This window comes from Zosterops lateralis, assembly GCF_965231275.1.
Source record: "Zosterops lateralis genome assembly, chromosome: 4".
Lineage (NCBI taxonomy): Eukaryota > Metazoa > Chordata > Aves > Passeriformes > Zosteropidae > Zosterops > Zosterops lateralis.
Window position 1 is genome coordinate 39,268,671 of NC_139765.1, and position 11,190 is coordinate 39,279,860.

An 11,190-nucleotide genomic window follows, 5' to 3' on the forward strand; every position below is an offset into this window, starting at 1 on the left:
TATTTGAGCTTATTATATGGTCACTGCAACCCACATATTTCATGTAGCGCCAGATGCGTGATGTGTAGAGAAGACCCTCCCTTTGAACATTCAGCCTAGCACTGGCAGTCACTGGGGAGCTGGAGGAGCTGTGCTCCAACACCAACCCCTTCCAAAGCAGCTCAAGTCCCTTGATTAGACTCCAGTATCTCTTTCAACTGGAGTATAGGAGGCCTCAGATACTCTGTATCCCCAGTTCCGAAAGAGAAGACTGGAGATGGACTGGGGTCTCTTGCCAGACACTGCAGGTAGGGCCATTTGCCCTGGATGCAGTATAGAGCACATTTTCACATTTTGCCCTGCCCAGACTGGCCTGGGGGCTGTTGCATGAACTATCTCCCATTTAATTTGTTCAAAAGTTTGTTGTTGCTTAGGGCCTCACTTGAAGTAATTCTTCTTCCAGGTCATTTGATAGAGGGCTTAAAATTAGACTGAAATTTGAATATGTGCATTCTCCAAAAACACACAACACTTAAAAAAGCTTGTGTTTATTTCTTACTAGTTGGTGGAAACACTGCTGCTGTATTGTTGATCACATCCACTGGCATTGGACAACATCGATCTTGCCATCTTACTCCCAAAAACTTAATCTCTCACGCAGGTCCCTTGACCTTACTATCTTTTATGGAATAATTTGGACTATTTTCTTCCCTTTCTCAAAACCTTCTGCTGCTATATGGCCCCATATGATGATGTTATCAATGTATTGCAGGAGTTTCAGAGCTTCACCCTGCTCCAATGCAGTCTGGATCACCCCATAGAATTGGTAGCACCATTTTTCAACCTCTGAGGCACTGGATTCCAGGTGTACTAGATATTCCTTTAAGGGAAAGCAAATTGCGTCCTGTCAAAGGTATTGAAATGCATTAGCAATGTCAGTTGTGGCAAACAACTTGGCAGCTTTTGACTGCAGCTCATACTGGAGTTCCAGTATGTCCAGTATGACAGCCTCAGCCACAGTGTGATTTCATTTAGGCCACCACAGTTCACCGTTAGTCTCTATTCTCTCTTACACTTTCACACTGGCCATATGGTCCTGCTGATCACTGCTTAACTCTCCAGTTGATAAATCAGCTTTTGAATGGGAATAGTGGAGCCCCAGTGCAAGGCTGCTGCTGGTGCAACACCGTGGTAACGACCAGCACCTGTTCTCTGACCTTCAGCAAGGCCAACAGAAAGGTCCTCTGGGAGAAGAGCAAGGCAGGCAGCTGCTTAACTTCCTCCACCTCCAAGGCAGTGGTACTGAACACCCACCAGTACCCTTCTGAGTCCTTGAAATACCCTCTCCTAAGACTGCCTGTGCCAGGCATGCACAGAACCTCCATGTTAGACCCAGGGGGTGCCTTTGCCACACATTCCCAGTGAGGCTCACTTCAGCCTCCAGTTCAGTCAGCTGTTGGATTCCCCCTCTCTCCTCAGAAATAGAAATAGGTTCTGCCCCTGCAGAGCTGGATGGCTTTGGGATACCCTGTGCACTAGAGCCTTCCACTCCTGTAAACCCAGCATATGAAAATGGCACCTCTGGAAAAGTTTCTGCCACAAGGCTCACATGTATTGGAATTCTTCTGGGTTTGTGGGTGACTGTGCACTGTCTGGGTCATAACAAAGGTACTGGATACCTCAGTAGTGGCCCTGGGTGACATGGAACATCTTCCTTGAAAGGATGCTTTTCCTTTACTCTGCACAGGAGTCACCTCCCAAAGGCTGAGGACGTGTGGCCCTTTGCCAATCGCCTTGTCAATGCCCCCTTCCTTAGAAGGTGCTCCCAGCTGCTTGGTTTCCCTACCCTCTCATTCCAGGCCCCCAGCCCCGTTCCCCAGCATCCAAGCAGTCAGGTGATCACCTGCTCACCTGGGTGATGGCTGAAATCTTTCTGCATATCCCACAGCTCTCTCAGGGATAGGGATTGAGTGGTTCCCTCTTGTTCTGCCTCTTCCTCCTGTCCTTGTGATGGCCCTGCTTTGTTCTCCTTTACTAAACAAGCTCTCCTGGGTCCACTTCTGGTGAAAAGGGGTGACTGATACTGGCCGGGGTTGGTGCTCTGGTTCAACTGCATCACTCACTGCAAGGGGCTGAGCACCTGCAGCACCTGCCACCAAGGTCTGAGTAGCCACAGTGCCTCGTCACAGGGTTTGAGCAGCTGCAAATAGCTGTCTAACCCTAAACAAGACCTGGCACACAATCATGGTTCCTGGTAATAGGGCCATGCTTGTTTCAACATCCCAAGGATATTCAAAATTTCAAAGAGCTACTGTCTGGCAGAGAAGGGTAAGATGTGGGATCATGTCACCTCCACAGGTTAACTCAGAAAATGAAAGGTAAAAGGTGTAATCATTAATAGTTTCCAGAGCACTCACAAAGTACAAAGATGACAGCAGAGATGAGCACAAATAATCGATTACTTTCACAACCAGCAATTCTGTCACATCATACAGCAGTGCTCACAGGATCATCAAATGCCCTGGGTTAGAAGAAACCTTAATGACCATCTAGTTCCAAGTCCCCTGCTGTGGGCACGAATATCTTCCACTAGACCAGATTGTTTATGTTAAAACACAATTAACTTAGACCAGTTCCCACGGGTGATAAACAGCACAACAGGGAGCACACACTGGAAATAAGGAGTTAAATGATGGAGCTCTGAGAACAAGCAGAACTGAGAGCATAAAATCAACATTGTGTCCAGCAACTATTAAATTAATACAACAAATGCTTATAACAATTTTGTTCTATCAGATGTTCTAAGCAGATGTGTTGTTTTCTCAACCTGTCAAGCCCCACGATGGGTGACAAAAAAAGGGCTATTGTAGTTTAACTCCACTTGGTCACTAAGTACCACACAAGCACTTGCTCACTCCACCCCACAAACCCTGTGTAACAGTGGAAGAGAATCAGTGCAATGGTAAAACCTGTACGTTGAGACTAGAACAGTTTAATAACTGAAATAAAGTAAAATATAAAAATAATAATGATGATGATGAAAAAAACCAAAGAAATTAAATAATGCACAAGTGAGTCAAGTGATGCATAACCAATGCCCAGCCCATCCACAAGCAGCTACTGCCCCTCTGAGCCAACTTCCCCCAGTTTACTGGACTCTCATACCCTGCTCCAGAACAGAAACTGCCTCACCATGTTTTGGTATCAGAGATATTTCTGCATCCACTATGAATTCGTATCCAGAAACTCACAGAAGCACCCTAGACAGAATAGTTCAAGGTACCATATACGGCAGCTAGAGAAAACTAAGCTGGACTTCACAAAACACAGGTTGCAAAGCTGGCAAAGTGTTGCAAATGCAACATATCCACAACCATGATCAAAAGATCCACTGTCTTGAAAATATAAAAATACTATCAAGTACTGCTCATACAGGGAAAGTGTAACTAAAACAAATAATAATTTTTAAAAAACCCAACAAACAGGTAATCTGAGTTTTGGCATTGTCAATCAAGTACATTTAATCCTCAGTAAATTGCATTGTCCCAATAAACTTAAATAGAAAAATCTTCCTCTAAAGGTAAGCTTATCACAATTAAATTAAGGGTTTCATATTTCACCTAGTCTATCCAGTTCTCTATTTGATTCCTCTGATCACCATAGCTAATGAAATCAGGTACACAGAACTGCCTGAGACAGGCCTAAACATGACATCCTACAGCTGGATTAATGGTGATGTCACAAGGCAATTAAGGAAGTCCTCTGCTAAACGTGCAGTAACTCTGTGTATATGAATGATAACTTCAGGGAAGTGGAATTTAGTCTTGGTAGACAGACACAATCACCAAACTTACAGCAGATGTATGTACACTAACCTATCTCTCTGAGGTGAGCATTGCCAGAACACCAGAGTGGGCAGCAGTGCACAGCTCTGCTGCACTCCTCTAGCGATAAGGAACTCCTCTCAAACAGATCTTTTGTATCATACAGGCTTTCAGGTCTCCATCAGTGGAGAGAATCATTAAGGCAGCAGCGTCTGCACGTAACTGACAGGGGGGCAGGGCAGGCCCAATAGCATCAGTGTCTTAATTTACATAAAGACACAAGAGAAAACCTGATGTTGTTCACTAGAATTTCTTCTCACATTGTGCTGGTTTTGCATCCAGCATGGAATTATTCATTCACCAATCTGTCAGCAAGGTGTGTGCTTAGATGATTAAGAATGATCTGAACCAGCAACTCAAGTGCAGACAGAAGAGAGGTGTCCTCGTGGATGTTGCACAAGACTTAACAACCCCTTCTCCTCCATTCGTGTTCTGTGCAAACTTACCTAAACACACCCTTCCTTCCTTCCTAGATGCAGAAGAGGAAAAAAGTACAGGAAGTGTTACTTCTCTAATCTCAGCAGTTTTGACCTCTTCCAACTTCCTTACTTACAAGAAGGACATCAAGCATGAAGAGAAATTATTTCTTCTCAATTACTGTAACTCATAAGCTTGTAGATAAACAGGCTAAGAAACCAAGTGACCACTGCTGTTCTGGCCCCTCTAAAAGAAAATCAGGCAGCAATACATTTCCAAAGTCTACATTTCAACTAAACCACAGTCTGAAATACTTTATCATAAAATCAGGACTGAAATTCCACATTCTGTGCTAATAGATGGAATTAGGTGAAACATTCCCATATGAAAGCCATGAGCACAAGGAACTTCGTGTCCAGAAGGGACAAATTTAACACGTTATTTTCCTTTTGGAACTTAGCAGTCATACTCTGAGCTGCAGAAAACCACTCACTTCCTTTGCAAATGCTGTTTTGAAAATGGCTTTTGTCAGTGTTAGGCAAAATTTCTTTTAATCTGTCCATATGTCTGTTAGACTTGCTTTTGCTGCAGAACTCTGCCCAATTCAAGAGTTAAACACTAACTTACATCTCCAAAAACATATTAAAAAAATCAGTGAGGTAAATAAAGTTTCATGAAAAATATTTACTGTGGCTTTTGGGGAAAAAAAAAAAAAAAAAAACAACCCCAAAAAAGCCACTAAACTATCCAGCTTCCCCCCCTTACTGTTTTTTTCACTTAAGTTACCATATTTGTGGTCAAAAACTTCAAACATGTTAGTGTACTTACTAAAAAAAAAAAAATTGTAGGTCTTGAAGAATAACAAGTTAAAGACAAAACAAAAATCTTTCTGGTTTTGATTAACTGTCCGAACAAACAAACTGGAACATTAACAAAAAAGGCAGCCTTTGATACTTCTAAGATAGCAAACTGCCTATGGCAGAAGTAGACAAGTTTGTTCAACCACAGGATCCGTATTTACTCTACAGGCCCAAATGCTCTTGGCCCTACAATTAGCACAGCACAAAGATTTAAGCAACCTGATCTCTTGTAACTAAAAATTACACAGTAATTAGAGTTACAAAGAATAACTAAAAATTCACAGGCAGTCAAAACCACAAACTAAACATACATAGTATCACTGTTCACAGGTGCCAGATAAGAAGGTCTGAAGTTTTTCTGGGAGTTTGATATTTACCAATACACAGAAGTTGTGACTTCCCAGGGCTCCCTTCAGCAGAACTGACAAAATGCATTCACCATCATGTATTGTAGACATATCCTATAACACATGCAGGTCTGCCAGCTTGTGTTTTTTCTGACCAGGACAGTCCTACTGAGTAGAAATTCATCAACGTGTCCATCCCTCCCATGATAAGACACTTGCCTTTCTAATATAAAGGCTGTTTTTAATAACTGGCTTTAATTGGCCACTAAATGCTAGCTTTTATTATTTATCACACACACAAAAAATTTCCTTTGTGTCACAGATCTGAAGTCAAGATAGTCACTAACACATCCCTAAGATACTGTAGTTTTCAGATAATTAGCCTCTTAACTGCTTATTCCATCTAAATCAGTTTCATTATCCAGTTACAAAATACAAAATGAAAAGTCTTTCATTCCCAATTTGCTAGCATTTAAATAACAAAATAGATGATTAGAGGCATATTTAGACATATCCACAATGCAACAATCCAAGTTTACTCATTAAGAGTATAAATAAAGCAAGCACCTTTTCCAAAGCATCAAAATACAATATCCTTAAGTTCTTTTGCATCCTCTTTCTGATCAGAAAGTTTTTTGCATGTACACGTGTAGAAAGTTTTTACTGTTTAACTACGTGCACGAGCACGTGTGAAAAAAAATCCCCAAGCTCGAAAATGCAAAGCACATCGGGGGACTTGACAGGCAATGGTCAAATCTTCATGGCCATAAAAAAGCAACCCAGTTTGCTGGCCAAACTGGCAGGCAGCCTCGAGTCAAAACCAAACTGGCCTCCTGCACTAGCTCTCTATTTTCTCTGTATCACATAGCAATATTCTAGGGTTTTGTGTACAAAACCACACCCTAATATTTGCTAAAGCACCCCAACCTTACTGAGGGTCTTCTGCCCTTGAGAGAATGCCATCCTCAGCGATTTGTATGCAGGTAACGGTTCTAACAAGCACCACAGATCTCACTCTCTTGAACAGCAAGATGTGTAACATGCAGGGAGATGCTCAAGGTAAAATATTCCATGCAATACCTATTTCTAACAGGGCACAAGCAATGCATGCAGGAACTACTACATTTATGGGGCTATCATCCCAAAATGAGACCATAAATAAACAGAAAAGACTGCTGGATGGGGAAGTTCAGCTTAGAAGAAAAATATGAAAAGTTACTCAACCAAGCTCTTCAAGAAAAAGAGAAAAAAAAAAAAGAAACCACAGTTTAAACAAAAATGTAATTGGTCAGAGCCAAATTGACTAAAGCTGTTAGCCCAAGGACAAAAAATATTATTATAACGAACAGTATGTTAATAAAAGAGTAAGGACATAACACTGACAGACAATGAGCTTCAGATGGAATAGGAAAGATGCATTTTAATCAAAAGATCTGATATCAAGTTAGTCAGCTCACTGGAACCAACACTAAATACAACCCAAGACAGTTTACAGCTGTCATCCATCTTAGCCAGCTTGTAAACCCACGGCTCTGTGGTCTTTATTTCACCTTTATAACCTAAGGTTCATTTAGCACTAATCAAGCAGAACATCCCTACCCTCCTCCTACTTGGAGAAAAGGCATCTAAAAAATCCCAGAATAGCCTCAAGGAGGAGTACCTTGAGGTAGAGAACAAGACAAAACAACCAACAAACAACAGTCACAAGTCCTAAATGAAGGGTTAACTCCAGGTGCAAACAAAAGTTTTGTCCCAGCTTGTGTATAAACACAGTTAGTACTGCATTCAGAAGAACAGCAAGCTCCAAAGTATATTCTTCAGTCCCTGTTACTGCCAAAACCAGTGGAAAGGGTTTCTATACTCCAATTTAAAATACATTAGTAAGTCACATTACTGTAGAGCAACAAAATCAAAAAACAAGTTCATTTAACAGATAAAGACAATTTATTTTCCAAATACGTTCTGTCAAATGCCCTCTACATAAACAAATTAATAATGCAAATCACTTTCTCCCTAAAGCATTTTCCTAATTGTCATCTTCACACATCCACAGAACTATGTTCCATCTGATCTATTTAAGCTGTCAGCTTCAAATCAGGAACAGCAACAGATGAATAAGTTTCTAGACAACCTTTCTCGATGTCAGAATTAAGTGGTAGTAACTAATACAATTCGCCTTCTTTCATATGTGACAGAAGGAAATGGAAAGTGCAGAGGCATCAATCTCTCATAGTAAAACTTTAAAACTGTCTCAAGACTTGCTCAGTTCAACATTACTTTAAATAGAAAGTCACAGAAGAAAACCCCCTAAAACAAACAAACAAAACCCCCAAATTCAAGCTGATGGAAAAAGGGCACTAGCTTCTTCTCACCTTTCTGCCCTGTATTTTGCAAGATTTATGAACTGAAGCAACAGACTGCAGAAATGCAAACCCAACAGGGAAGCAACTGGGGTGAATACAGTGAAAAAAGCAAAAGGGTTCTCTGCCTGCTGGATTAAGCTAAACTACATTATCACAAGATTCTCTTCATTCATACCACCATGGTTATAGAGAATATTGACAGCAATGACGAGCTGAGTAGACCAGGACTGTGTGAGTGAAACAGATCATCCCCATCACGTTTGTCCTGGCATTATCTCTTTACACTATATACTTACAGCACATAACTACTCTACTCTGAGGGCTTCTGCACATATGAATATACACAAACACTACCAGATTCAAGCACGGGATTTTCCCCTGAAAAATCTGTTTTGTTAACAGTTTGATCTAGAATTGATTAAACCAAATTCAAGTTATCACAGAATCTCAAAAAATGTACTGTTTTGCTAAATTATATCTGTCTTAGGGTTTGTTCCTGTTTAAATTCATATAGTGGGTCTTCAACTGTAAAGGAGAAACCTTCACAGGCACACAAACTAAGAGCAAATCAGTGCTTTTCATCATCTCCTTTTAGCATGGCATTCTTTCACAGTATACCTTTACGAGATTATTAATACTTAGAATTACTGTATTACTCGATACCTGAAGAAACAGCCTTCTGAGAAAGCTGCAAGTTGCTGAGAAAGTTACCAATTACCTGTGAATTCCAAAGCCATTACCCATTTCCCAGTTCTCTGTAGGGCAAGCCGGCATACAGCTGGGCCCCGTTAGTGCAGTTGTTCCCGGTTATTTACGCTCTAGGGCAGGAACAAAGCAATCCGGGGCAACTCAACCTGGACAAGTGCAGGACTCGCTAACAGGATAGATGGCGTGCAAAACTGATACAAACATCGCAAAAAACCCCCAAAAAACCAAACAAAAAAAAAAAAACAAAAAACCCAACAACAACAACAAACTACAAAAGTAGACTACTTATAATCCGGAGATGTTTATTTCATCCAAATTTCCTCAACAAAATATGAAGTCGTCCTCTAAAAAAAGCTTGCGCCACTTTTTAAAGCGGAAGATAATAACGAATAAGAAAAACAAACAAAAAAAGGAAATACAAAAAGCTGGATACTTTCTCCAGCGCTGCAGAATGAAGCCGCACTAGTTCCGCCTCCCCCGCAAAGCGCGGCCCAGGCCCGGCCACCGCTCGGCGGCTTTTTGATTCATCTGCGAACAATGGCAGCGCTTCCCCTGCGCCGCGGCGGGAAGGGGCCGCTCTCCCCCCGCATCCGGCACGGCCCGTCCGCCGAGCGGCGCGGGAGAGCCCTCTGGAGCGGGCCCTGAGGAGAAAAGGCGCAGAGGGAGGAAGGCTGGTAAGAAGCGAAAAAGCGAGGGAAGGAAGGAAGGAAGGAGGGAAGGCAGGCGCTCGCCCCCGGCACGTCCAGCCCGGCGGCGGCAGCAGCAGCCCCTCTCAGCGCCAGGCGCGCTCTGCCCCAGGCGGGCCCGCCACCGGCCCCCGCGGCCCGGGCGTGAGGCCGCGCCCGCCCCGGCCCCGCGCTCCCCGCGCTGCCCGCGCCCGGCGGGGCGGGAGCGCCCGAACAATGGCGGCGGCGCGCTGAGGGCCCTGCAGGCGGCGCGGCGACGAGGGCGGGAGAGGGAGGGGAGCGGAGGGGAGCGGAGCGGAGAGGCCGCGCCCGCCGGCCGCGCGTACCTGGTTGAACTCCTCGCCCACGTCGGCGTAGATGTCGATGTGGTCCACGCCGTCCGCCATGGTCCCACCCGGGGCCGCCGCCAGCCGCGCCCGGCTCCCGAGCCGCCGCCGGGAGGGGGAGGGAGGGGGGGCGGAGCGCGGCGTCACTTCCGCGGCGGCGCGGAGAGGCTTCCGCCCGCGGCCAGCGCCGGGCCGCTCCTCCGCCCCGCCCCGCCCCGCCCCGCCCCGCCCGCCAGGGCCGCCTCCCGTCCCTGCCCGGCCCGGCTCCGCGGGGCTGTGCTGGGCTGGGCTGGGCTGTGCCGTGCCCGGCGGTGCGGTCCGTGTCGGCGCTGCGGGTGCGGGCTCGTGTGCCGCACGGCCTCGCTCCGGGGAAGGAGCTCCAGCACAGGCCCAGCGTTGGGGCTCCGTAGCCTGGGGCCGGAATTATCGGCTGAAGAACGAGCACCGCGCTGCGTCTTCAAAAGAGCGGCGCGCCGGGCTCGGGAGCGCAGTGAGACCTGCGGAAAGGACACAAAACGGGCACCTGCATTTGGCCTGGGCTCTCTGCTCTGCTGCTGCTGCAGAGCTCTCTTTGTAACATCACAAAGTGAAGAGAATTAGTGTCAAATCCAGCGTTGTTCTTTTTTTCGGTGTTAGGTTTTTCGTTTGTTTGTTTTTGTTACGCATTCAGAACTGTTAAGGTCGCAAGACGCTTCAAATTAATTTTGAATGAATGTTCTGTTACCAGATCCATGTTTAAGTTCCAGGTGATTTTTAGAAACAACATCTCCTGCTACAGAAAGCGCAGCTCACATAATGCTCCACATAATAGATTATGTTCTGCTTTGTACATTATGTTCCACATCCAAAAATAAACTGGTTTTTTTTTTAACCTTATCACAAGCTGACAATAAGAAGCCTGTGTTTCCCAGACTGAATTAAAATAATGTAAAAACATCACTGCCATGAATAAAAATGTTATTTTTAGCTTGACTCAAGTTTTTTTGTTTCATGACTGGGAGTACTTCACAGTGTGTGGGTCAGCATCCAAAGTGTCCTGACTTCATCTTGGGTCCTGGACTTGTGTGCTTCATCCCTGACTTGCAATCCCACACTGAAGTGTCCATGGAAAAGAAATATGAGTAGAGCAAAAAATAGCTAAAAAATCAGAGCACATCTGCTGACAGTCTCGATACATTTCAGGTATGGAGATGCTTGGGTTATTCCTGGTGTTCTTATCCAGCTTGTGACACAATAAATCTATCAGCTGTGGATCTTGTGTCCTTCCTGCTGCTAATTCCAGAAGACAGAAATGCTATATTTAAGGGGTTTTAATTGAAATTTCCTGGTTAGCTGAACTAGCAGATTGTGGGCCCTTTACCAAAGTTCAGAGTATCACCTGAAAAAAACATTTTAGAGGTGGTAGTTAAGAACAAACAAACAAGACATCTTAATTGAACTTCTAGAGTTGGTTGTGATTATGATTTACACTACTACATTTGATCACAGATTAAAAGTACGTGTTCCCATCTATGAATGCACAAGTTGCTGGTGAAGGAAGTGATTGATTGGTTTTGCAAGGAGAATTCACTCTTCTGGATTTCTCACAGTCCATACAGATACTGTTAAAGTATGAAGATC

The 11,190-nt window shown here is 44.1% G+C and overlaps 1 protein-coding gene across 4 annotated transcripts in view; it reads right to left on the reverse strand.

Moving 5' to 3' along the window:
- CPSF6 (cleavage and polyadenylation specific factor 6) overlaps positions 1–9,690 on the reverse strand; it is a 31,686-nt gene extending 21,996 nt beyond the window's left edge. For all 4 annotated transcript variants that reach the window (XM_083860556.1, XM_083860555.1, XM_083860554.1 and 1 more), the window contains exon 1: positions 9,571–9,690. In XM_083860556.1, coding sequence (XP_083716682.1) covers positions 9,571–9,630 — 60 coding nt within the window. In that variant the 5' untranslated portion in view covers positions 9,631–9,690. The remainder of the gene's footprint in view (positions 1–9,570) is intronic.
- Positions 9,691–11,190: the final 1,500 nt, after the last annotated feature.